Source organism: Caretta caretta, chromosome 14 (genome assembly GCF_965140235.1).
Source record: "Caretta caretta isolate rCarCar2 chromosome 14, rCarCar1.hap1, whole genome shotgun sequence".
In the NCBI taxonomy this organism is placed as follows: domain Eukaryota; kingdom Metazoa; phylum Chordata; order Testudines; family Cheloniidae; genus Caretta; species Caretta caretta.
The window spans coordinates 34,022,988-34,050,941 of record NC_134219.1 but is presented as its reverse complement, the minus strand read 5'-3'; the positions used below and the strand labels follow the sequence as shown (position 1 = coordinate 34,050,941).

General features: G+C 45.5%; 1 protein-coding gene, 2 long non-coding RNA genes and 1 pseudogene across 3 annotated transcripts in view; 1 reads left to right on the top strand and 3 right to left on the bottom strand.

The window, feature by feature from the left end:
- LOC142069082 (uncharacterized) overlaps window positions 1-27,954 on the top strand; it is a 289,489-nt gene that overhangs the window by 58,403 nt on the left and 203,132 nt on the right. The gene's annotated exons all lie outside the window — the stretch shown is intronic.
- LOC142069081 (uncharacterized) overlaps window positions 1-27,954 on the bottom strand; it is a 289,831-nt gene that overhangs the window by 85,559 nt on the left and 176,318 nt on the right. The window lies entirely within an intron of this gene.
- LOC142068910 (olfactory receptor 10A4-like) lies at window positions 1,169-2,119 on the bottom strand (annotated as a pseudogene).
- On the bottom strand, window positions 21,892-22,848 carry LOC125628905 (olfactory receptor 6N1-like). Its single transcript, XM_048834131.1, has one exon. It carries the CDS (start codon window positions 22,846-22,848, stop codon window positions 21,892-21,894), a length of 957 nt encoding a protein of 318 aa, XP_048690088.1.

Below are 27,954 nucleotides of genomic sequence, written 5' to 3'. Positions count from 1 at the left end.
GCCTTCTTAAAACAGTGTTGTTTAATCTTAACCGTAGGAACACAGCACAGCAAGAGACAAGGCAGGCTATGCTTCCTCGAAGAACCCTCCAGCCTCTGGAGGTCAGGAGGCAATTGCACCCTCTAAACCATCTCAACAAACCAGGCTCTCCTCTATTCAGGAGGGATGCAGTCCTGGGAAAGCTGGGCTAGCAGGCCCACCATGGGTGGGCAGAGGTAGCATGTCACCGTTAATTGTCCTTGGTGTTTGCAGAGGAGCTCTTCTCTGAGCTATTGTCCATCTTCCTAGGTCGTTTCCTGAACACCCGGCTGTTGAATTAACCCAATAGGTGCATACAAAAACATCTGTACAATATTCAGACAAGCATCATACAGTATTCACAGACTGCTACAGGGTAGCCCATAGAGCTTGCTTTAGCATTTATTTTATTCAGCAGTAATGCAAGGAACCTACAGGCCTGTATCCTGTAAGACTGGGGTTAATTATTTTTTGTCAAGGTTCAAATTTCTTAGTCAAGGTATAGTCAAGGTCCAGACTTCAGAGAAACATTTTTCACACCACAATAACAATAATAACAACAACAAGTAATTTAAAAGATTTTGAAGTCCATTCAAAAACATCTGGCAGTCCGGATTTGGCCCGCAGTCCACCTATTGACTACCCCTGACATAACATATTATAAAAGTTGTATCCCAGCCTGTGTGAAGGGGGAGAGAGAGATGTAGCCCTTGGGAGGTGCCAGGATGATGGCCACTGGTGCTAATGAGAAAGTGATGGTGATGAGGAAGATAATGGCTAACATTTCTGGTTGTTCTGCAAGGGATGGTGGGAGTATATGGATGTTCGGATGTACAGTATGTATTATTTCAGTCTACCTTGCTGGGTTAGAGTGTTTGTGACTTTGCTGAATGTATTAATAAACGATTACAAAGACAGAAGGGTTCCTAAAGTGTGAGTGTTGCAACCGTGGACATCAAGGTTCCCAACTGAACAGTAACTTTAATAACACTGGGCCTGATACTGGGACAAGAACTTTCAATACCTCAGAGTGATAACTGGGAATCCTTAAGTAATCAATATAATTAATATACGATTCATAGATCAGGCTACAACAGGCAACTCCAAATCCCTCACAAGACTATTAAAATAACATTTTTACCCCCACTTTTCAAATAAATATTTTTCTGACCATCACCCTTCTCAGGGCTTCCTTTACCTCCTTGTTCCTCAGGCTGTAGATCAAAGGGTTCAGCATTGGAGACACCACTGAGTAGAACAGGGAAAGCAGTTTGTCGCTGCCGAGTGAGTAGCTGGATTTGGGCTTCAGATATTCACAATGCCAGACCCGAAAAACAAGGTCACCATGATGAGGTGGGAGGAGCAGGTGGAGAAAGTTTTGCTCCTGCCCGCGGCTGATGGAATACTGAGGATAGCGTGGAGGATACGGATGTAGGATACAAGGATGAGCAGGAAGGGGACCATGATGAAGGTGACAGAGATGGTGTAAACAGCTATTTCATTCCTGTAGGTATCCGTGCAGGCCAACTGCAGCAGCGGGGGCAGGTTGCAGAAGAAGTGGTTGATGCTAATAGGCGCACAGTAGGGCAGAGGGAATATGAAAGTTGTCTGCCCGACTCCCACCAGCACCCTGATGAGCTAGGACACACTTGAGAGCTGGAGACACACACCTCTGATCATCATGGTCGTGTAGCGCAGTGGGTGACATATGGCCATGTAACAGTCATATGCCATGGCAGCCAGCAGGCAACACTCAGTGATCCCCAGGAAGGAGAAGAAATACATCTGTGTGACACAGCCCAGGAAGGAAATACTCTTGTCCTCGGAGAATAAGTTCACCAGCATCTTGGGGGTAGTGGACGAAGTATAACCCATTTCCAGAAAGGACAAATTCCAAAGGAAGAAATACATGGGGGACTGAAGGGCAGGGTCCACCACCGTGATCGTGATGAGGAGGATGTTGCCCACCATGGTGATGAGGTACAACAGCAGCACCAGAAAAAAAAAGTGAAACTTGGAGCTCCAGGATGTTGGAAAAAGCCACAAAGAAGAACTGTATCACAACTGTGTGGTTCCTGCTAGCCATGTCCTACAGTTGTTTTCTATCTGTGGAGATAATAAAATCACAGAGGCATAGGACTGGAAGGGACCTCGAGAGGTCATCTAGTCCAGTCCCCTGCACTCATGGCAGGACTAAATATTATCTAGACCATCCCTGACAGGTGTTTGTCTAACCTGCTCTTAAAAATCTCCAATGATGGAGATTCCATAACTCCCTAGGCAATTTATTCCATGCTTAACCACCCTGACAGTTAGGAAGTTTTTCCTAATGTCCAGCCTAAACCACCCTTGCTGCAATTTAAGCTCATTGCTTCTTGTCCTATCCTCAGAGGTTAAGGAGAACAGTTTTCCTCCCTCCTCCTTGTAACAACCTTTTATGTCCCCTCTCAGTCTTCTCTTCTCCAGACTAAACAAACCCAATTTTTTTTAATCTTCCCTCATAGGTCATATTTTCTAGACCGTTGATCATTTTTCTTGCTCTTCTCTGGACTTTCTCCAATTTGTCCACTTCTTTCCTGAAATGTGGCGCCCAGAACTGAACAGAATACTCCAGTTGAGGTCTAATCAGCCGGGCGTAGAGTGGAAGAATTACTTCTCATGTCTTGCTTACAACACTTCTGCTAAGACATCCTAGAATGAGGTTTGGTTTTTTTGGAACAGTGTTACACTGTTGACTCATATCTAGTTTGTGATCCACTATGAGCCCCCAGATCCCTTTCCGTAGTGCTCCTTCCTAGGCAGTCATTTCCCATCTTGTACGTGTGCAACTGATTGTTCCTTCCTAAGTGAAGTACTTTGCATTTGTCATTATTGAATTTCATTCTATTTACTTCAGATCATTTCTCCAGTTTGTCCAGATCATTTTGAATTTTAATCCTATCCTCCAAAGCACTTGCAACCACTCTCATCTTGGTGTGGTCCGCAAACTTTATAAGAGTACTCTTTATACCGTTATCTAAATATTTTGACCTTCTGGGGTCCCTTCCAACCCTGATATTCTATGATTCTATGAAATCACTGATGAAGATATTGAACAGAGCCCAACCCAGAACCAATCCCTGTGGGACCCCACTCATTATGCACCTCCAGCATGACTGTGATCCACGGATAACTGCTCTCTGGGAATGGTTTTCCAACCAGTTATGCACCCACCTTATAGTAGCTCCATCTAGATGGTATTGCCCTAGTTTGTTTATGAGAAGGTCACGTGAGACAGTATCAAAAGCCTTACAAAATCCAAGATATACTACAGCTACCGCTTCCCCCTTATCCACAAGGCTTGTTACCCTGTCAAAGAAAGCTCTCAGGTTGGTTCATTAACTGGTTAAGTTGGGTTGTAGCAGGATGGTCACCTGCTCCAGCCTTAAAGGACTTAAAACAGCCCAGGACTGTGGCTGGGAGCAAGCAGTTCCCAGGCTCATTGGGGGAGCAGGCTCAGCTGTGGCCACACCCCAATCAGGGCTCAGCTGGCACTTATAAGAGGGCAGTAGGCCAGGAGCAGAGAGTCTCCTCTAGCTGTAGAGGGAGACAAGCCTGGCTGCTGGGGAGCATACCATAGTACCTGAGGCGGAGCAGGGCTGGGGGAAGGCCAGAGGAGCTGGGGAGGTGAGGTGAGGTGGGGATAGAGGGTGGGGGTTCCCTGGGGAGGGGAGACCCAAATCTGTGGGGTACTGCAGGGGGCAGCAGCCCGGGTAAAGGGGCACCGTGATCTGGGAGGGACACGGGGGCCAGCGGCAAGCGGGACACCGGCCTGCAGAGGGCGCTCCAGAGGCTGGAAGAGCTAATTCTCAAGGACGACCAGCAGGAAACACCGCAGGGGTGAGTCCCGCACCGTGACATTGGTGAATCGTATAAGAAATTTATATACATAATCTCTGATACAACAAATTTTCAGTGGTGTTTTCATTTGTGGATGCCCAGTGTAGGACATCTGGCACTTTATGTACAGTGGCACTAAGATCCCACAGCTCCCACTGACTTCAGTTGGAAAGCCAGGCTCAGTGTGTCACAACTTGGACATCCAAAACAGGAGGCATCTAAAGCAAGTGGCCCGTTTTGAGAACGTCAGCCTGAATCTCCCTGCTCTGTAAAACGAGGAGAGGATTGCTCTGTCTCACCAAGTAGACCAGGCTTTATTTCCTGTTCCCCAGGTCAGGTTACAGAGGTTGATATCCCTGGCTCCGATACCAGCCAGACCACATTGGATGTGTCTACACAGCATTTTGGAGCAACCAGGAGCGAGTCTCCCAGCCCGGGTCAGCAGACTTAGCCCATCCGCCTCACTAGACTTCATATCCTGAGCTCCAGCATCACCGGCTATCATTTTCCTGTGAGAGTTCATTTGAGAGCACAGTGATCGCTATGGAGCATTTAGTGATTTAATGAAGTCAAGACAAAAATGATCAAAGACAAAACCACCCCATCCCCTGTGGGAGAACACTTTTCACAAAGTGATCACTCTGTGTCTACGCTATCAGTCCTCATCCTCAAAGGAAATCTGCACAACACTTTCAAAAGACAATCCTGGGAGCTTAAATTCATAACTTTACTAGACACTCAAAATCATGGACTGAACAGAGACACTGGATTTATGGCTTATTACAACAATCTGTGACCCCCACTAACCACACACACACACCCCCAGCTGCTTTTTTCCACCCCCCTTCCTTTCCTCCCTATGACTGGAGGGTAGTAACGAGCCACTTCACTTTGAATGGTCCTTTGAAATGTGTGTTAACTGCTTATGCCGAACAATCTGTTCCCCTTTGTATTTATCTGTGACACTCTCTGGCTTTGTCTACATTAGCGCTTTTGTTGGTAAAACTTTTGTCTGTCGGGGTGTGAAAAGAAATATCCAGGCCTGACGGACAAAAGTTTTACGGAGCGCCCGTGTGAACAGCGCTATGTCGGCGGGAGACACTCTCCTGCCGATGAAGCGGCCGCCGCTTGTTCGGGTGGTTTGATTTTGCCGGCAGAAGAGCGGCTGCGCGGGAGACCTTGCTGCGGCACAGCTTTAGCAGCACGGCTGCGCCGCTGTGAGGTCCGTAGCGCAGACCCAGCCTCCGTACATTTCCCAGCCATCAAGAGCAGCTCCGTGGACGCTCAGAAGCTTGCCTCTCTTGCCACAGAAGTTGGTCCAATAAAAAATATTCCCTCACCCACCTTGACTCTCTCATATCCTGGGACTGACATGGCTTCGACAAACACTGCATCCATCCATCTATCTATGATTTGAGGACTTCAATAGTGCAGACACAGGTGAGAGGTTTTTCGCAGGAGTGGAGGGTGAGATTCTGTGGCCTGCCTTGTGCAGGAGGTCGGACTAGATGATCATAATGGTCCCTTCTGACCTTAGTATCTATGAATCACTTTCATAGAGACCCACTAAGACTGTACTTAGCAGCCAAGATCCTGATTACATTTTTTTCAGGCACAGAACTTTAAGTTCAGGGGAGTTGGGTGGGTAACTCCCTTTGGTTCCGCTGGAAATTCCAGCTATAAATTATAAATTATTCCGTAGTATAGCAAAATGGTAAGGGGAGAGGAACAACACACCAGCGGCTGACTCCCTGCTCCCTTGTACCATGTGTAGTCATTTCTACCGATGCAAGGTGAGTGCAAAATGACTCCATATCAGAATTACCCACTTGTACTAGGAGGAGTGTTTCCATACCCATTCACCGCTCACATTGCTCACAGAGAAATGGCTACACAAAGGTACAAAGCAGTGGAGAAAAAGGACCAAGCTAAAGATATGCACCGATGTGCTTGGTTAAAAAGCAATAACGTGTAGAAAAAACATTGACTTTAAAAAAATATTTGAATCTAATCTAATCACGGGCTTTAAAGCTTGCGAGCAGCGTGTTGAGCAACTCTGAAGAAGCCACACCTTGAGGAGTCTGAGTATTTAGGTTCTTTTATGCCTCCATTGAGACAGGTTCCCTGATGCATTGAATCCTTGCAACGTAAGGGACTCATAGATGAGACAAAGACTTTTTCTTCTCTCTTTGGGGTGGAGAATATACAGCTTGATAGTCAGGGTCAAAGTTTCCAGGGACAGCTGTTTTGAACAAGGGATGGTGGAAAATTTTCCATCAAAACTTTTTTCACCAAAAAACTGGGTTTCCAATGGAAGATAGAAGTGTCTGCTTTGGAAGACAGGAATCCCCAAAACTTTTTGAAAATGGGACTAAAGTCCTTAAATCGCTGATTTTGAACTTATTACCCATGAGGAACCTCATTATTTCGCTTTCTCTGAGGTACTTCTATGGCCTACATTGGAGTAAGCGCCTCACACAATTTCTTTAGCCTCACAACTCCCCTGTGGTGTAGGCAGCGCTGTGATCCCCATATTGCAAACAGGGAGCAGACACACCCAGAGACAGGGGGCAGCTTTTCAAAGGTATTTCACAGGCTAAAGATGCAGAGAGGTCCCATGTGGGATTTTCAAAATTGCCTAAACAGGGAAGGGCCAAAATCCAAAAGGCCCAGATCCACAAAGGAACTTGGGTACCTAACTACCACTTTAGGCCCCTGAAGATCCCAGAGTCAGGCCCCCTCTGGGATTCACAAAACTGTTGCTGAGCTGCCGTCAAACGCTGTCGGTCCCTAAACTCCCTGGGCTCCTGCTTTTTTGCAGTAAAAGTTCCCAAGGTGCCTCTGGGCATGTGCTCCGCAGCCCAACGCCAACCACACAGACACCTGAGCCCCAGAGCGATGTACAAGCTGGGAGGAGATAACCAGTCCTCTGCCTCATTTGTCTGTGGGGCCCAATTTGGTAAACATGGTCAGAGCTCACCTACCAGATTGGGCCCTTTTAGGCAATCTTATGCAAAGCAAGGATGGCTGGAGTTGGGGCAAGAGGAGGACCTCCCTCATAACTTTTAACCCAGTGGTTAGGCTATGTAGTTGGGGTGTAGGATAACACTGGTTCAAGTCCTCCTTCTGGCTCAGGGGGAGAAAGGATTTGAACAGAGATCTGCCACCTCTCAGGTTTCATAGATTCCAAGGTCGGAAGGGACCATGGTGATCATCTAGTCTGACCTCCTGTATAACACAAGCCAGAGAACTTCCCCCAAAATAATTCCTAGAGCAGAACTTTTAGAAAAATATTGAATCTTGATTTATAAATTGTCAGTGAGGGAGAATCCACCATGACCCTTGGTAAATTGTTCTATGGGTAATCACCCTCACAGTTACAAATTTATGCCTTATTTCCAGTCTGAATTTGTCTAGCTTCAACTTCCAGCCATTGGACCATGTTGTACCTTTCTCTGCCAGATTGAAGAGCCCATTATTAAATATTGGTTCCCCATATAGGTACTCAGACTGTATGGAAGTCACCCCTTCACCTTCTCTTTGTTAAGATAAATCGATTGAGCTCCTTGAGTCTATCGCTATAAGGCAGGTTTTCTAATCCTTTAATCATTCTTGTGGCTCTTCTCTGAACCTCTTCAATTTATCAACTACTTGTCCACAAAGCATAACATGTTCCACTGCTCCATGAAGCTACTGTCTGTTGTAAAGAAATATAAAAGACAAAAATAAAATCATAATTAAAAACATTTCCCAAAGCTCACCAACCACAGCAGCAATCCTGCCCCTAATTCCCCTGCCTTGACCTGTGATCTTGAAGTTCTATCTAGGACTTTGGCTTCTTTTCTGTTTCCCATACACAGAGAGTAAGCATATACTTTCCAGCTGAGCCTTTTAAAGCTGTCTAGGGGATTTGAACACACAGTTCCCACTAGTTTGATTGTGAATTGGATGACTGAATTCCTTAGACAGCTTTGAAAATCTCAGCCTCAATGACTTTTTTTATTTTATATTAAAGGCAAACAGCAACAGAAGGAATAAAAATAAAGTATCCATGACAGAGAGCACAGTGTGTGTATCGCCTCAGTAATTTTGTTTTAGAAGTGAGCACAAAATGGTAGCTGCCCCCAGGAGATTGCTAGCAATTGAGACCCCAATTCCCCACAATACTTGAGCACATGCTTAACTTGCAGGGCAATCTAGGGTGGCGGAGGATGTGGATGTGGATTAGGATTGCAATGTCCCAAACTGTGCATGAAAAGATGGCGGAGAAGAGAGGTTTATACTGGTTTTATTTCATGCCTAGGATTTCAATATTTCTTAGGGTTTAGGCTGGAGTGCATGGTTCTATGATTATCATTTTACCTGAAGTAGAATCTAATCCACTTTCCAAAATATCAAATCCAGTTTGAAGCCCTGGTCTGGATTCTCCAGCTAGTCCTTACACTGCTGGCCAAAAGGAGGAGGCAGGTTTAACAAGTCTAGAATTAAGTGGTGCCAATGTATTAACATTTAATTCTGTGTTCTCCTCATTACACGGCAGAGTTTGTTTGGTTCCATTCGATACAAGCCATGGCAGATGCAAAATAGGGAAATCAAAAGTCCGTCAGAGAATTCATCCTCCTGGGATCCAGGAATACCCAAAAACTGAAGGTTCTTCTCTTCTTGCAGCTTCTAGTGATCTACACTGTGAGCATGGCTAGGAACATCCTCGTTGTTGCGCTACTTGTGGGTGATCAGAACCTTCGCACCCCCCCTTCACACCTCCATTCTTTCTGCTTGGAGATCTGCTTCTCTTTGCCCATCTTGACCAGAATGCTGGCCAGTCTCCTGACTGGGGACAGACCCATTTCTGTTCGCAGCTGCATCATGCAATTTATACTTTTGATTCTCTGGCAGGTGCTGAATTCTATCTCCTAGCTACAATGTCTTATGATCGGTATTTAGTGATATGTAACCTCTTGCATTATGCAGCCCTTATGAATGGCAGATTCTGCCTCCAGCTAGCAGCTGGTCTTGGATGAGCAGATTTCTGATTACTTCCATATTAATGGGTATGATGTTACAATTGGTTTTCTGTAGACAAATTAAATTACGCTTGGTGATCATGACAAACCTTTCCTGCAGTGACACCCACACACTGGACCTTATAACTTTCACCCTAGCCTTTACATTCACCCTACCCCCATTTCTTCTGGCAGTGAGGTCCTACGTCTTCTGGGCATGCCCAATGCTGTGAATTCAGAGTCTCTTTCCATGAAACTCTGTGCGAGTTGCTTCAAGTTCACCGTTTTCCAGACACGGCTAGTGGCAAGCCCATTTGCTGGGCCACTCAAAAAAGAAACACAAATGGGAGTGAACTCACAAGAAGGACTTTATCCTGATCCCTGCATAAGGGGCAGTGCAGACACTGCCCCAGGAGCAGACCAGGAGACGGATTTTGTCCCCGAGAGTCCCTGGCTCTTCCCTTGCCAGAGAAGAGGTAACATGAACCAGTTCTAGGCCCCACTGCAATTCACAATCCTCCCCCACCTCAGCTGCCGCCAAACCCTGTAGGTGTCACTCGGAGTTGGCACCTAAATTTGGGAAGTGACCGTTCCGTGTGTACCGATGTTTGTGTCTCTGAGGGTCGCCCTGCTGCTCCATTCTAGGTGTCTGGATGCCTAAGCCTGAGCGCAATGCGTGAAGGTGTACCACTTTAACTGTGGACTCAGTTATACCGGGATAAATGTGGAGAAGCCAATGACGGAAATTCTTGAAGCTGCCAAGGAATTTGGAAGCCCAGTTCTGAAAACTGATGGGAATTGAGGCATCCACATTTTCTAGGGACCTCTGAAAAATCTCAGCCTTCTGGGTACAAAGGATCAGATAATAGACATTTTTTTTGGAATATCATATATGAAACTTTGGAAATACAGAACAATCACCCGCTATCAACCTTGCATTCCTCACCATGTCACAACGGGTTTTGACAAACAAATCATCTATCCAGCTGGTCAGAACATGTTTGTTTTTTCCCCCAGGGAAAATTTTGACTTTTTGGACAAAATACATACCCCTCCCAAACCCATTATTTTGTTTTCAAACAACCAAATTTTGAAAAATTTCAGCTGCAAACTGAACAATTTTTGGCCCCAGACTGCTAAAAACAAACATTTTCAGACGAAACTGCCACCCTCTAAAAGTTTCGGGGTTTTTGGCAGTTTTCTGATGAAAAATCAATAATTTGCAAGGGAAGCATATACTTTCCATTAAAAAAAAATCATTTAATCACACTCCCAATTCTCTGAAAAAGTTGACAATTTTTTGACCAGCCCTAATAATCTGGTTTGTCTGACTCAGCCATGTCTAGAATGTTCTTCATAGTCACATCTTTGTATTACACTAAGGTGTAACAGAGATGGTTGGACAATATTGGTCAAATGAGGTTTGGATTAAAAACAGGGTGGGGTGGAAATCATGAACATTTTAGTGATTTCCCACCCTCATTTTCTGACCAGATCCATAGAATATTAGGGTTGGAAGAGACCTCAAGAGGTCTTCTAGTCCAATCCCCTGCTCAAAGCAGGACCAACACCCACTAAGTCATCCCAACCACCAACACCCACTAAGTCATCCCAGCTAGGGCTTTGTCAAGCCAGGCCTTAAAAAACCCTGAGGATGGACATTCCACCACCTCCCTAGGTAACCCAGTCCAGTGCTTCACCACCCTCCAGTGAAAAAGTTTTTCCCAATATCCAACCTAAACTTTAGGAGGTTCAACCCTCTAATTTGTCTAGGTCCTGCTGTATCCTATCCCTACCCTCCAGTGTATCTACCACTCCTCCCAGTTTAGTGTCATCTGAAAATTTGCTGAGGGTGCAATCCACACCATCCTCCAGGCCATCTAGGCCATGACCATCTAGCCCATCATTGCCAAGAGGAAAACCTCCGTCCCTGCTAGAGCCACCAGGAAGTAGAGCTGCAACATGCAGCCAGTGAAGGAAATTGTGTTGCTCTCAGACAAGAGGTTTTCCAGCATCTTGGGCATTGTAGCAGTGGGGCAGCAGATATCTAACGAGGAGAGGTTGCTGAGGGAGAAGTACATGGGGTTGTGCAGCTTAGCCTCAGTCCCTATGGCTATGAAGATGAGGCCATTGGCAGCGAGGGTTATCAAGTAGACCAACAAAAAGGGATAAGCGAATGGCTGGGCAATTGGAAAGTCCCGTAAGGATGAATTCAGTCACCATCATTCCATTGTCCATTTCTCTGCTTGAAGAGGAGCTCTCCTGCATGGGGTTAAATAAAAGCGATTTCATTATGTGAAATTCTATGCATGTTAATGATGGATGGTCTTAGTGTTAAGGCAAAGGAGTGGGAGACAGAAGTTCTAGGTTCTCCTCCACAGGCATGTGCCTACCTGTTTTCCCCTAATGATAAACAAACATTCTCAGATTGATACATTTTGGTTTTTGTTTTTAACCAAACTGAAACATTTAATTGGGGTAGGTTAGACATTAAACTCTCTCCCCCTGAGCTGCTTCAGCGATCCATGGGCGTTGCAGTGTGGGTGCTTCATGGTCCTGTTTTCCTCTCTGAGCTGGACTCCCTGGCTGGATTACATCTCATCTGATGGACTGCAATGGAGGCATAAACAGGGGAATATCGACTAGGCATAGAGAGGTTATTTTACCTCTATATTTGGAACTGGTGCATCCGCTGCTGGAATCCTGTGTCCAGTTCTGGTGACCACAATTCATGAAGCATGTTGATAAATTGGAGAGGGCTCAGAGAAGAGAAACAAGAATGACCAAAGGATTAGAAAACACACCTTACAGTGATAGACTCAAAGAGCTCAATCTATTTAGCTTAACAACAAAGGTTAATGGGTGACTTGATTACAGTCTATGAGTACCTACATTGGGAACAAATATTTGATAATGGACTCTTCAACCTAGCAGAGAAAGGTATAACAAGATCCAATGGCTGAAAACTGAAGCTGAACAAATTCAGACTGGAAATAAGGCATAAATTTTTAACAGTGAGGGTAATTAACCATTGGAACAAGTAATCAAGCGACATGGTGGATTCTCCATCACTGACACTTTTAAATCAAGATTGTTATTTTTATTAAAAAGATCTGCTCTAATTCAAAGAGCAATTATTTTGGGGAAGTTTTATGGCCTGTGTTATACAGGAGGTCAGACTAGAGGATTAGTGGTCCCTTCTGGCCTTCAAATCTATGAATTTTTGAATGGTTCAAGCAGAAGCGAGTCCTCAGTGCATCAAGGGAAATGTAGTCCAGCCCAAGAGCCCAGCCCACAGCTCCCATGAAGTATCATGGCTGCTCAGTTGGGTGCATCCAACTGGCCTGAAATTGAATGTTTTGACTGGATTTGACAAACTGATATTTTCATTTCAAATCATCCTGATCCAGGACAAAATATTTCATTCCAATTTTCCATCAGGAAAAACATTTAAAATGTTTGGCTGAAACTCCTGTGAAAAATGTTGATTCTGACAAAACTGCATTTTCTGTCAAAAAACATTTTGATGGAAAATTCCCAAGCAGCCGTCTCTATTTGCTCCTCTCCAGTCATATAGTGCAATATAGACTATATATTTCATTAGCAGCTCAGCCACTTATCAGCTATCTTCACCCTTTCTAACATGTCATTGATTGACTTCTCTCCCTGCCAGCTTTCTCTCCATTCCTAATTTAAATAATACCCCTACAGATTTTTTTTTTTAAACTACTAAACTCGCAATCTGATCCACCTCTGTTTATGGTAGGGGATTAGCTGGAACAGTTTGATCAGAGCTGTCGCTGTGATAGAAGGATAGGTGCAGCCGCACTTTAAGAGATCAAGGACACCGCATTTCAGCACCGAGTCCTGTCGGTGGTGTCAGTGGAAGTGTGCGGACCAGGCTCATGCATGGGGGGGCGGGGGCAGAAAAGCCCCCAGAGGAGCAGGGTCCCTGAGATCTTGACTGAGCCTGGGGCTGCTGACACCCCCTTCCCGCCTTTGTCTGAGGTGTGTCCCTCTCTGTCTCCCAGCCATTGCCCTGAGCAATGGGGCTGTGAATAAGAGGCATCTCTCCCCCCCCCACTACCACCCAGGTTAGAGAGGAGTAGGGGAGGGGAAGGGAAAGGGGTGGTGGCTTCAAACGAGATAGGGGAATGTGGAGCTGACAATCCCCACCTCCTTAGCCCACCCCTCCCCCTTCCACCATTCCCTTGATCCCCTTCCAGTGTTTCTCCCCTCCCCCTGGCCTGACACTCCCCACCCCCCGGAACACTCTCCCCACCCTCAATCCTCTCCCCTACCACCCATCCCCATTTATCAGCAATTCATAGAGTTTAAGACCAGAAGAGACCATCAGGTCCTCCTGTCTGACTCCAGCGTAGCTCTTACATTTCACCCGGTTAGACCCTAACAGGGCACCCAGGGCAGTGCCACTCACTCGGATTTGGCCTACCCGGACTCCCGCCATCATGATGGCTGGGCCAAACCTGAGTGGTGCTGGGACCCCAGAGCAGAGCTGATACTAGGCGTTAGCAGACTAAGCAATCGCTTAGGGCCTCGAGCAGCTCAAGGGGGCCCCCTATAAGTTATTAGTATGTGTGCTGTGGGGGGGTCCCCCCAAATATTCCTGCTTAGGGCCCCCAATGGGCTGGTACCACCTCTGCCCCAGAGCTTGCAGTGCCTGGAGCAGGGGGACGAGCCCAGCCAGCCCTGTGGGACAGGAGCTGCCATGCCACCTTTGAAACATTCTGGTGACAATTTCTGGTCTCGGCCCACAGGTTGAGAAACCCTGGTCCAGATTGTCTGAGAATTCAGAAATCTCACTTTAAAAAAAAAAGACAAAATGGTGACGAGCGCAGCTGCTTTGCTGTTTGATACTCAGATGCTGTGTAGCCCTTTCTTCTCGCTCAGTCTTTGGTCACGTGCGCTTATAACATTTGCGGATGTGCAAAGATTTAAATAGGTAAGAGGAGTCCGTACTGGGATCATTACAGTCAGAATCAACTTGAACTGTAGTTTACCTGCTGAATTTGGATAATGATATTTTGGTGAATTGTAGCCAGAGCTATCCTGGTATAAGGAATCTTTGCGTTGCTGTAACTGCCAGGTATAAGGGCTTGTGCCAGTGTAATTATATTGGTTAAAAAAAAAATCACACCCCTAATACACAAAGTTATTCTGGTATGAAATCTAGCCCAAACTAGAACAACTTTGGTGGGCAGAGCTCTCCCTGAAAGTCTTCCGACCTCAGACATGGCTTTTACCAGCAAGAAAGTGATTTTGCTTGTAGAGCTTATACAAATGGGTTCCCTGAAAGAAATAAGCTATATTAGTAAGAGCACATTTTTTGGTTGGTACACCCAGGTCTACGCTAGGGATTTTGCTGGGGAAGAAGTGTCATTAAAAAGCCTAACCAACATTACTGTACTGGGAAACATTTCTGTTTAGACCTGGCCAGAGACACAACTGTATTATACAGTGGGGCTCCTGGGTAGCAGCAGAGGGTAATGAAAGGAGAAAGGACCATTTTACTCTGGGAATACGCCTAGAGGACAGGAGATAAGGAAGAGGGAACAGGCTGTTATACTCTGTAATGACTGCTAGAGGAGAGTGGAAGATAAGGACAATGGAAAGGGGCAGCTGCACTCTACATTTGCTGCCACTGGGTGGCAGCAGAGAATAAGGACCCCGCCGTGTTGTGTTACTGGCACCCACTGAGAGCCAAGAGAAAAGGACACCTACAGAAAAGCCTTCTCAGCCGAGGTGCTGTGGCTGCTGGATAGCCAGGCAGCACCAACGATAAAGACAATATACTGTGCACTAGGTGGCGGCACAGGGTAAGGGATACACATGGGGGAGTCTATTGTGGAAAATATAGATCGCGAGCGAGACATAAGAAGCCATCAGTGAGAGCCAGGAGGATTCTGTAGAGGATAAACAGGAGGAAAAGATGAACTATACTTCAGCTTCGAAGAATTAGATTTTTCTTGGTAAATGTTGATTTCACCCAACACAAACTGATGAAAAAAATTTCCATTGATGACCATTGAAATTTACAGATCGGCAAAGAACGAAAAATGCTGCTTGAGAACTTAGAGTTTGATTTAAGGATATTTACTTGGTATATTTTGACACGGGATGTTAAAAATTTGTATTTTAACAGTTTAAAGCTTTAACTTTTTGAATCTCAACAAGTACTGTAATTAAATAACTATTGACTGACCCACCCACGGTCTGATCCCCCATAATTTTCTGCAACTGAAAATGTATTTAAGTATTTTTTATTTTTATGGATTAAATCAATATTATCCATTGAAACAAATAAAAACCGACTTCTGCCAAGCCTAGCGATAGGTGCCCTTTTCTCTTGCATTACTCTCAGCTCTCACCTTGTCCCAGTAGCAGAGATGCCCCACTCCTTTGGGACACTGCTTTGCCATCTTAGGTCCATTAGACGCTGTAGCAGCATAAATAGTATAAAAGTTGCAATGTTGCTACCTAGTGACTGTTACACAATGCAGCTACTTAGCGAAGGGATGTCAATCCGGAGCCCTCTCAGGGAGTCACTATTCAACATATCAACATTTTCATTGCTTTCCCAACACCCATCAGCCTGTGCCATGCCATTGAAACCTGGGGCCTGAGCTATAAAGCACCTGGGACAAGGAGCACACAGCATCCTTACCCCTCTGCGCATTCCTCCACCCAGGATCCTCATCTCACAAGTGGTTCCCAAGTTCACAATCTGGGAGTTCCCACAAATATCCCAGTGTGCAGCACTACACTCAGCCTGTATCCAACGCAATCTACGAGAGTGGGGGGCAAATGTTCTGTGCATCCCCTCTCCCAGAGAGCTCAGGTAGACAATCACCCAGATAGAGTCACTCATGGCCCACAGGGAGAGCATGGAGACATTTCTTCAGTGAATGGTAAATTTGCGAAAAAAAAAAAAAATGCATTTTTCAGGGCAGTGAAACTATTCAGGAATTCAGGTTGAATTTGGTGAAGAGTTTTCGGGAGAAAAAATTGGGAATGTCTTGAAATGTTTTAAATTCGCACTGAAAAAATTTCATTCAACTTGAATAGAATTTTTTCAGCCGTTCATGTCAGTGAGAGACTCAATTTGGTTAAAAACAAAAAAACTCACTAATTTGATCAGTTTTGCTGTGACACTTCCTGTAATACCCAGTGCTGTGAAGCACCTCGCCACCGCCTGCCCTCAGTGTGAGGAAGACTTGTTTGTACCTACCAGGGGGTCAGCTCCCCAACTCCACCAGCCCTGGGCGACAAGCACTCCTCTCCAGGCCTCTGCAGGCTCTGCTGTTACTTTACAGTTCGCGTTGGGCACATACCAATGCTCAAGGCCTCAGAGCATCCCCCTGGAGTGACCAGCGCCTGGTCCACTGGACACTTGCCATATTCACAGATCTGCTGCTTCCAAAGAACCAGAAAACCTTAGCTTAACCATTCCATCTCGGATCACCGCTCTGCTTAACACACAGCACTTACATATGTTTCTAGTGAAAACAAATAGAAGTTTATTTAGCAAAGCTTAGAGATTCCAGTAGTAGCAAGTACTGGAAACAAATGGTTACCTATAACAAAATAAAATCATAACATGTATTCTAGCGCCCAAACTTAGTTAACAAGATACATGTGTCTTGTAGAGTATTGCTCCCGCAAAATCCTTGCTGTGCTTTATAGCCAGACTAGTGGTGACCCTCCTTTCATAAGACAAACACTGTTAACTTGTCTCCTAGGTGAAGGACTCTCAACACCCCCTGCTGTTTTGTTTCTCTCCGATTTTGCAATCTCTTAACTTGCACCAGGCTCGTTCTGTAAAGAGGCCTCCATGGTGAGGCCTACAATATACAAATGGCCAGACAGGGAGAAAAGCATCCTGTTATCTCAGAGGTATAAAACTATAGGGTTAGAAGGGACCACAGGGGTCATCTAGTCTAACCCCCTGCCAAGATGCAGGATTTGTTTTGTCTAAACCATTCAAGACAGCTGGCTATCCAGCCTCCTTTTGAAAACCTCCAGTAAAGGAGCTTCCACAACCTCCTTAGGCGTCTGTTCCGTTGTCCCACTGTTCTTACAGTTAGGAAGTATTTCTGGAGGTGTGTCACCTCCTGGTGACCTGGCTCAACTCCAAGATGGTATTTTCAGTATAGATACATAATCCTTGTGAAATGTTTGGCTCAATAATTCTTAAGGAGTTATGACAATCCGTGTGATATTGGCTCTCAGTACAGAGCTCACATGCCACCCTCTGGTGAGCTCTTGTGCAGATATCCAACCCAGGGGATCCCTATGAAACTATGCACACTCTGTGCCCTTGGACAGTTGGCAGAGGTCCCGGTCTCATATGGGCCACCAAGCTGTAAACGTAATGATTCCCTCCGCTCTCATCGGAGAGGTTAAAGACCAGGAGTAAAATTTTCAGAAGTGCCCAAGAGCCAGATTTTCATAGAATCATAGAATATCAGGGTTGGAAGGGACCTTAGGAGGTCATCTAGTCCAACCCCCTGCTCAAAGCAGGACCAATCCCCAATCAAATCATCCCAATCAGGGCTTTGTCAAGCCTGACCTTAAAAACTTCTAAGGAAGGAGATTCCACCACCTCCCTAGGTAACGCATTCCAGTGTTTCACCACTCTCCTAGTGAAAAAGTTTTTCCTAATATCCAACCTAAACCTCCCCCACTGCAACTTGAGACCATTACTCCTTGTTCTGTCATCTGCTACCACTGAGAACAGTCTAGGTCCATCCTCCTTGGAACCCCCTTTCAGGTAGTTGAAAGCAGCTATCAAATCCCCCCTCATTCTTCTCTTCCATAGACTAAACAATCCCAGTTCCCTCAGCCTCTCCTCATAACTCATGTGTTCCAGTCCCCTAATCATTTTTGTTGCCCTCCATTGGACTCTTTCCAATTTTTCCACATCCTTCTTGTAGTGTGGGGCCCAAATCTGGACACAGTACTCCAGATGAGGCCTCACCAATGACAAATAGAGGGGAACGATCACGTCCCTCAATCTGCTGGCAATGCCCCTACTTATACATTCCAAAATGCCATTGGCCTTCTTGGCAACAAGCGCACACTGTTGACTCATATCCAGCTTCTCGTCCACTGTGACCCCTAGCTCCTTTTCTGCAGAACTGCTGCCGAGCCATTTGGTCCCTAGTCTGTAGCGGTGCATGGGATTCTTCCGTCCTAAGTGCAGGACTCTGCACTTGTCCTTGTTGAACCTCATCAGATTTCTTTTGGCCCAATCCTCCAATTTGTCTAGGTCCCTCTGTATCCTATCCCTACCCTCCAGCGTATCTACCCCTCCTCCCAGTTTAGTGTCATCTGCAAACTTGCTGAGGGTGCAATCCACACCATCCTCCAGATCATTTATGACTATGTATCGTAAAAATGAATACAGACACTTTCCACATTCTTCACAGAAGGTGAATCTTAAATTGCTCATGCTTAATTACTCAAGCACTTTAATACCCCGGTTCGGAAGGTGGTATATAAATGCAAAGCAGCAGCAGTTTGGAATTGGGTGCTCACCTCTATTCGTAGGACAGCTCTCACTTCAGTCGATGAACTCATTTCTCAGGGTTTGAGACCACGTGGGTGAGGTAATACCTTTTATTGGATTCAGAGTAATAGCCGTGTTAGTCTGTATTCGCAAAAAGGAAAGGAGGACTTGTGGCACCTTAGAGACTAACCAATTTATTTGAGCATAAGCTTTCGTGAGCTGCTGTAGCTCACGAAAGCTTCTGCTCAAATAAATTGGTTAGTCTCTAAGGTGCCACAAGTCCTCTTTTTCTTTTATTGGACCAACTTCTGCTGGCAGGAGACATGTTTTCGACACACAGAGCTCTTCAGGGTTTGGCAGACAGGACTCCGGTTCCACTGAGGTTCTTGTCTTTCATCATTCTGCAGAAATGGGACTTTCTCAGTAGAGAGACCTGCAGTTACCTGAAGGGATGAGCTGGTGCCTGTGATCTACCTTTGGAAAATGGGCTTCCCCTTCGATTTAATAAGTGTAAATGCTCTCTCATATTTGTATTCTTTCTTCATGCTTTTCAATAGTCCCACTTCAACCTTTCTCCCACTTGGTTCATTCTGTGTCTCCAGAGCGTTGTAGCCAACAATGCCCACTGTGAGTTGCAATTATACAAGTCCCATTCTCCATCACGTTTTAGTCTAATGATCCTTTGTGGAAAATATTTTAGATCATGGACAAACACCAGCTTACATTTTTGGGAGATGCCTGTCCAAGGTGATGGCCAGTTATCATGTACTTGCACCGCCCCCGAATTAGTATTCAAGAGATGCTGCCATCTAATGGGCATTTTTGAAAATAGCAGCCCATATCTCACTCTTACAACATGCTGCCACCTAGTCGCCAGTTTACAGTATAACTTTCCCATTATTGACAGGTTTCAGAGTAGCAGCCCTGTTCGTCTGTTTCCGCAAAAAGAACAGGAGGACTTGCGGCACCTTAGAGACTAACCAATTTATTAGAGCTTAAGCTTTCATGAGCTACAGCTCACTTCATCGGATGCATAGAATGGAACATATAGTAAGATATATATATATATATAGAGAGAGAGAGAGAGATTAGTTGGAAGTTACCATACAAACTGGGAGAGGCTAATTAGTTAAGATGAGCTATTACCAGCAGGAGAACACTTCAACCTCTGTGGCCACTCAGTAAAAGATCTAAGGGTGGCAATTTTGCAACAGAAAAGCTTCAAAAACAGACTCCAAGGAGAGACTGCTGAGCTTGAATTAATATGCAAACTAGATACCATTCACTTAGGTTTGAATAGAGACTGGGAGTGGCTGGGTCATTACACATATTGAATCTATTTCCCCATGTTAAGTAGCCTCACACCTTCTTGTCAACTGTCTAAATGGGCCATCTTGATGATCACGACAAAAGTTTTTTTCTCCTGCTGGTAATAGCTCATCTTAACTAATTAGCCTCTCAGAGTTTGTATGGTAACTTCCAACTTATCTGTATGTATATCTATCTCTTACTATATGTTCCATTCTATGCATCTGATGAAATGAGCTATAGCCCACGAAAGCTTAAGCTCTAATAAATTTGTTAGTCTCTAAGGTGCCACAAGTCCTCCTGTTCTTTTCCCCATTATTGTATTGGCTACTGAACTCTATTGGTCACTAGTCAGTATTTCTGACACCCCCACCCGCCTCATTTCCTCTACTCTGCTGCCATCTAGTGTTGATTTCCCAGCATGACAGCCTGTTGCTCTTTCCTCTCGTGGATTCTTCTCTCTATAGCTGCCCCTTTCCTGTTCTTGACTCCCATGTCACGTGGTGGCCCTTTGTTTAATATAACAGCCCATATCTCACTCCGTAACATCTGCTACTATCCACCTTTCACTATGCAGCACAGAGGTCCTCGTCTCTTCAGTGCTCTCTACTCAGCACTTACACACCGTTATACAGCTTCACCTCCCTTTCCATTGGTCCTTTGGCAACATAACTTCTCCTTTCTTGCCCCTCCACTTTGGCTGCTGTTCATTGGACAGCACAGCTGCACCTGTCCTCTCTGCCCTCTTGTGGCCCTAGACAGCATAACTGCATCTCTCCTCATTTCTTACCTACTGCTAGGTGGGTGCTGTTTCAAACTATAGCCACTGGGAACAAAATCGTACAAAAAATGATTGCAACATTCGTGGCTACAAGAGCGTATACTGTGGCAGCAGCTCTCAAAGGCTTAGCAGGGGTTTCCAATCCATCCAGTGCCTTTCTTCTGATGTGGGCTCTGTCTCCAATGAAAATGCACAGATTGAAGCTACCATGACAGATTCCCAGTGGCTCTCAAGGCTGAGATTCTCAGAGGCGTGTAAGGTAATGTGCATCCATCTCCCACTTCAAAGGGATTTGGGTGACTAACTCTGTTATGTCCCTTGTGAAATCCCTTCCGCAGAGTCGGAGCCCTACAATTCTCACTGGTGCCCAGCTCCCCGGCCTCTGGCCAAGCCCTGACGTGCTCCCAGTGACTGAGCCAGCACTGCCGTGTTTGGCATCACAGGAGTTCTGCCCGTTGGTAGGTGGTTGCCGCTTCCTCTCACCATAAGTTGCCTCACCCCCTGAGGAAAGGGCCCTGTGCGGAGCAGAGCTGCCTGGGGTACCTGGGGCTGACTGGACATGTGCCCTCAGAACTAGCCCTGTTGGACATTGGGCTTGTTGCAATTAGTTTTGGGGATGCTCGTTGTAACGGGTCCACTCCCTTTGAACTGCTCTGTGCAACTGGTGGAAGCAGAGCAGCTGGTGCCCTGCAGGGCCATGAGCAGAGTCCCTCGTCAGTGACCGTTTGACAGACCTGACCCCCGGAACGGCCTCAGTTCTACGGGTGCCCTGGCAAACCCCCAGCTGGGCCTGGACAGTCCCAGTGGACCTGGCGTGTGAGTCTACCTCTTTGTTTGCCCAACCTCCTTGCCTCCAAGGGCCCGGTGAGCCTGGAGCTGTTGCTTTCCCGGAGCTGGTCACAGCCGGGTGTAGCCCAGATAAGAGCTATAACGCTGTTCCTGGTGAAGTGTCCAGAGGTCACTGCTGGGGCCTGGTTGTTTGCCTCCGGCCTCTGTGAGTTCAGTGAAGATGGTTGGTTTGCAGAGGGTTATGACGGTAATATGCACAATTTCAGGGGTGGCAGATTTCCCAGGCTTACATTCCCATCTCTGCTGCACAAGGAGTTACTATTTTTATTGTCCAAACATTTATTTTGATCAAGAATGGCTTTTCTAAAGATCTAAACAATTGGTTACAATTTTGTCTCCATTCTGCCTAGTGCCCATAACTCCATGATGGAAACATGGTTATGGCCACCTCCTTCCCTGGTCCTTCCACTGAGAAGGACAACACTGAGTGCTGAGATTTTCACTAGGACTTTTCAACTTAATTTTAATGGGGGATGATTGCTGAAAACATCCAGACAGCCTGAGGTTTTCAAAGCTAAGTTATCTCAGAGTCTCTGCACATTTTTGCGAAAGGCACATTTACTGACTGCTTTCCTCAAAGCTTCCTTGACCTCTCTGTTTCTCAGGCTGTAGATGAGGGGGTTTACCAGGGGAGTCAGGACTGTGTAGCAAAGAGAGACCACTTTGTTTAGGTCTCTCAGTGTATCACGTTTCGGTAGCATGTAGACAATCATTATGGTTCCATAGAAAATTGTCACCACAATGAGGTGAGAGGAGCACGTGGAAAAGGCCTTTTGCCTCCCGGTGGTGGAAGGGATTCTCAGGATTGTGGCGATGATGCACATGTAGGATGTCAGGGTTAGTAGGAATGGAGGCAGGGTGAATACACAGGCTAGTATGAAATCCGCCAATATGACCTGGTGGGTGTCACTGCAGGAGAGCTCTATCAGTGGGAGGGGATCACAATACAAATGGTCAATTTCATTTGGGCCACAGAATATTAACTGTGATAGGAATAAGACCAAGATGGTAATAGCCCAAAGACCATTTAACCAGGAGCCAGCAGCCAACTGGAAGGAAAACCTTGTATTCATAAGAGTTGAATAGTGGAGGGGTTTACATATCGCTAAATACCGATCATAAGACATCGCTGCTAGGAGATAGCATTCTGTACCTGCCAGAGACCCAAAGAAATACAGTTGTGTGATGCAGCCACTGACTGAGATGGTTTTGTCCCCAGTCAGGAGACTGGCCAGCATCCGGGGCAGGATGGCTGAGGTGTAGCAGGTCTCTACACAGGACAAATTCCCCAGGAAGAAGTACATGGGGCTGTGAAGATGCTGGTCAGCCACAATGAGCACCACAATGAGGATGTTCCCAACCATGGTTGCCATGTATATCACAAGGAACATCAGGAAGAGAAGAATTTGCAGGTTAGGGTGATCCCCGAATCCCAGGAGGAAGAATTCAGTGATGGCTGTTTGGTTTCTGCAGTCTGCCATTGGTTGAGTCTAGGAACAATAAATCTGTGCGACTGAATTGGAAGGACACAGAGTTAAAAGTTAATCAAATCTCGTGAATTAATTCCATAAATATTCAGAAACTCCCCTTCCTCTCCTGGTTACAGGCTGAAATTTTAAGGCTAAGTTTAGATTTCAGAGCAAAGTGCTAGGAAACTGAGTCCAAGAACAGAAGATTGCTCTGATGGGGAAGAGGGTGTTCGACATGGATATCAGTGATTACTATAAAAGCCCATTTATCTGGTAGCCACATACTGATATGACAGATCAGATCATTTCTCTGTCTATCATATCCTATCTAGTGACATACCAGAGCTTAACAATGATGCTTAAATGCTGTATTTCACTCCTGGCAATGGCCAGAATCATGCCATGTCTTAGGAGTCAAAATCAAACATCAACTAAAATCTTGGACTGAGATTTTTCAATGTGGTCTAGAGTTCTTAGGCACCGTCCTGCTGTTAGATTTCTTTCCATGAATTCTAACACTATATCCTGGTATATTCAGCATTTCAGTGCCCTGTAGGAGAAGGAATAATTTTCACCCCCTCACAAGAGATCAGTTCATGCCATAAATTATGAAGTGGAGTAAATTCTCCCTTTTAGTGCCTGTGGTGGCGATGGGAACGTGGTGAGGGACGGGCAGTGCCTTTTCTGTTTCTCAACAGTAGCTATGTAGCAGTCATAAAATACAGCTCTTTGGAGGGTGGATCTTAGGAAGGTGCAAAACCAGGCTGATGTGCAACCCTAACTGGGGAATGACCCTCCCCACTCCATAATGAGTGTGGGATGATAATACAGGAAAGGCACTGAGTGAAAAAAAAATGCTTTCCCTAAACTCAGAGTCTAGAAACAATCTGGCATGTGTGATCCGGGTTAGTAAGACTCTATCACCACTCGCCACCCATTGAAAAGTCATGGAATACCGGAGACATTCCAGAAGACAGGAAAAGGGCAAATATAGTACCCATCTATGAAAAAGGAAATAAGGACAACCCAGGGAATTACAGACCAGTCAGCTTAACTTCTGTACCCGGAAAGGTACTGGAGCAAATAATTAAGCAATCAGTTTGCAAACACCTAGAAGATTATGAGGTGATAAGTAACAGTTAGCATGGATTTGTCAAGAACAAAGTGTGTCAGACCAAACTGATAGCTTTCTTTGACAGGGTAACAAGCCTGGTGGATGGCGGGAAGCGGTAGATGTGGTATATCTTGACTTTAGTAAGGCTTTTGATACTGTCTCTCATGACCTTCTCATAAACAAAGTAGGGAAATACAACCTAGATGGAGCTACTCTAAGGTGGGTGCATAACTGGTTGGAAAACCATTCCCAGAGAGTAGTTATCAGTGGTTCACAGTCATGCTGGAAGGGCATAATGAGTGGGGTCCCACGGGGATGGGTTTTGGGTTGGGTTCTGTTCAATATCTTCATCAACGATTTAGATAATGGCATAGAGAGTACACTTATAAAGTTTGTGGACAATACCAAGCTGGGAGGGGTTGTGAGTGTTTTGGAGGATAGGATTAAAATTCAAAATGATCTGGACAAACTGGAGAAATGGTCTGAAGTAAATAGGATGAAATTCAATAAGGACAAATGCAACGTACTCCACTTAGGAAGGAACAATCAGTTGCACACATACCAAAAGGGAAATGACTGCAGAAGGAAGAAGTACTGTGGAAAGGGATCTGGGGGTCATTGTGGATCACAAGCTAAATATGAGTCAACAGTGTAACACTGTTGCAAAAAAATCAAATATAATTCTGGGATGTATTAGCAGGTGTGTTGTAGGCAAGACATGAGAAGTAATTCTTCCACTCCTGGGCACCACATTTCAGGAAAGATGTGGACAAATTGGAGAAAGTCCAGAGAAGAGTAACAAATACGATTAAAGGTCAAAACCTGGGTTTGACCCACATCCCAATCCTGACTCTGTCTTTGGCTCTGATCCTCGGCTTAACTCTGACTCTGATTTTTGCTTGACCCTCAGCTTGACCCTGACACTGGCTCTGACTCCTGGCTTCAGTTCTGGGATCCCAAGCTCCTGCCACTAGTCCTGCCTACCTTTGCCAAGGATTCTGGAAGTTTTCCTGGACCACCCCTCACACTTGTACAAGGCCAGCCCTGGGGGACATGGAGGCAGTGGGTCACCCCCTACCCAGCACGTTCCAAGGGGCACTAAACACGCCTGAACAGGTTGACAGCCCTCGGGGAGAACTTCCCATGGTACGAACACAAATGGGCAACTTTGACCAACACTCCGTGAAGTAGTTGGGTTACATCCTGTCTCCGAGAGCCTCAAAATGGACCCCAGGAAGGTGAACGCTGTTCGGACCTGGGCGGCACCCCTGGAACATCAATGCAGTGCTTCCTTGGGTTTGCTAATTTTTATAGGCACTTCATGCCTGGGTTTTCAGACCAGATAGCCCCATTGACGGTGCTCCTCTGCAAACACGCCTCTTTCACCTACTCTCCGGAGGCTCAACAGGTGTTCGACCAGCTCAAGATGGCCTTCAGCAGTGCTCCAGTCTTGATCCATCCTGACCCAATGCAGGCCTTTGTCAGTGAGACTGATGCATCTAATGTTGCAATTGGGACCATACTTCCCCAAGAATCAGGCCCCCAACAGCACCTGTTCCCTTGTGCTTATTATTCTCGGAAACTCACACCCAGCAGAACAAAATTATGAGATTTTAGATACGGAGCTTCTAGCAATCAAAGCCACCTTCGGGGAATGGCACCACCACCTTGAAGGTGCCCAACACCCAATACAGGTATACACAGATCCTAAAATCTTGGACTATCTCCGTAGGGCAAAGGCGCTGAACCAAAGACAGCTTCAGTGGGCCCTGTTGTTCACACACTTTTATTTTACCATCACCTATCACCAGAACAAGGCAGCCAATGCCCTGTCCTGAAAAGGGGAAGACCTCCCTGACCATACCCAGCTGGTGTGCATCCTCAAGCCTTATATTTTCCTGGATGCTCTATTCCCCAAGACCACTTCCTCCTTTAGTTAGTAAGAAGGCGCCCCTCAGCACCTTCAGACACCCTATCTAGACTCTAGGTGGTTATTACTGTGGATTTGATAGTCAAGCTTCCCTTATCTGCCAAGCATACCATCATCCTCCTAGAAGAGCCTGTCTGGGCAGCACCCCTAGAAGAGATGATGTAAGGCCTAGTGGGTCTATAGGACTACCAGGCAACAAACATCCCCACATTGCTACCTGTAATTTGATTATTCCTTGCAACACACAATCTGCAGTGGTTTAACACCAGGGGAAGTTCCGCCTCATGTGATCTGACTGACAGTGGTCTTAGCTATCCCTGATTGGCTCCTTGACCCTATATAAAGTGATGGGGTGTAAAAGGAAGTGTCCAGGCTCTGGTTGAAGAAAGGCTGTTTCAGTGGTGACTGTGGGGTGCTGGCTCAGTGGCTGGCTGGGCAGAGTGAGATGGATGAGAGAAATGAAACTGAAACCAGGCTAGACCATGAGTACAGGGAACTCATTGATGAAGACTGGATGCCAGCAAGGAAAAAGAAAAGGGGAGATTCTCTGCACCCAGAAGAAGGACCAGCAAATAGGAGGGCAGGAAAGGGAAATGGGGGGAAATTACCTAACAGTAAAATCCGTAGATAAGGATATAAAGATAGGGCATATCAACCCCCTGAGAATGGCAGAGGGGATCAAAAAAGTGCTGGAGACAGAGCAAGAGCTAAGATGGTACCTGCTGGAGACTCATTAGTGGAATGTAAAAACAAAGACCAAGTAGGGACACTCCTTAAGACAAAGGTGCTAGGTAAAATAAAAATAAGTTGTCAGCTACCCAAATTCCTCACAGAAACAAGATGGGTAGTATCTGGGTGCCAAATGAAATTTCAGGAAAGAAAGCAAGGAATAGGTGGAGATAAGGTGATAAGTGCTAAGAGGCTAATTAGCAGAAGAGGCAGTGATAGCAAGTGCTTGACAGCTGTGCTGGTCACATTTTAAGGGAGGGATGTGACCAGATACCCTAAAGTTACTCTGATATTCTGGACTATCAAAGTCCTATAGTCCTCTTTCTGTGAAATGCTACAGCGGCCAGAGATTTGGTCATGTTGCAAATAATTCCAATGGGAAAATACAGTGCCGTAAGTGTGGAAGTGACCATTCATAGGATGACTGTGTGGAAGGGACAGAACAAAAATGTTGCAACTGTGGAGGAAAACACAGCTCAGAATATGTAAGCTGTACTGAGGGGAGCAAGCTAGAGAACTACAAAAACCCCAAGTTGCTAATAACATGTCCTGTGCAGAAGCTGTTAGGAGATACCTAAAAGAGAACCTGATGTGAGGAAAGGCAATAGCCCTCAACAAGTTAATGGGAGGGAATGAGTAACGTTGGGATGAAAAGAGATTCATTGCAGTAATGGTTGATGTAATCAATTGTAGTTCTCAAACAGGAAAGAAAACAGAAAATGAGAATTATAATTAAAGCTGAAGGCTAGCAACCTGTCAGTGGAACAACTTCATACTTTCCTAAGTTAAACTACTGTGGACAGTTAGAAGCAGGGGTTACTATTTTCAGCTTGAATGCCCACAGCTTAATAGCACATGGGCAGGAATTAAAGACCAATATTTTTTATATGAAAACAAAGCTTGATCTAATATGCATACAAGACTTGGCTAATAGAAAAATGAGACTATAAAATCCCAGGATATGTTCTATGTGGACATGATAGAGAAATGGAAAAGGTGGGGACGCATACCCTTTCACTAAGGAGAACCTGAAGTACCTTGAAGTAGAGATAAGAAAGCTAAATATCAAGGATAATGCTATTGAGATACCAATACAAAACAATTCTGCATCTCTAAGACTTTATCATGTTTATTACCCATGCAGGAAACTAGAGGCTATGGACCTGAAAGAATTGATTGCAAGTGTCACATGTCCACTCATTGTCTGTGATGATCTGAATAGTCACAACCGATTGCGGGGAAGTAAGAAAAACATGGAAAATGTTCAGAGCAAATCTTTGAAGAGAATAATTTAGCAATAAGTGATGGAGCGCCTACCAGGTTCAATACAGCTGAGGGAAGCTTC

Excerpts from the sequence above, each read along its gene's own strand:
- LOC125628905 (XM_048834131.1), bottom strand. The coding sequence starts at position 22,848 with ATGGCAGACTGCAGAAACCAAACAGCCATCACTGAATTCTTCCTCCTG.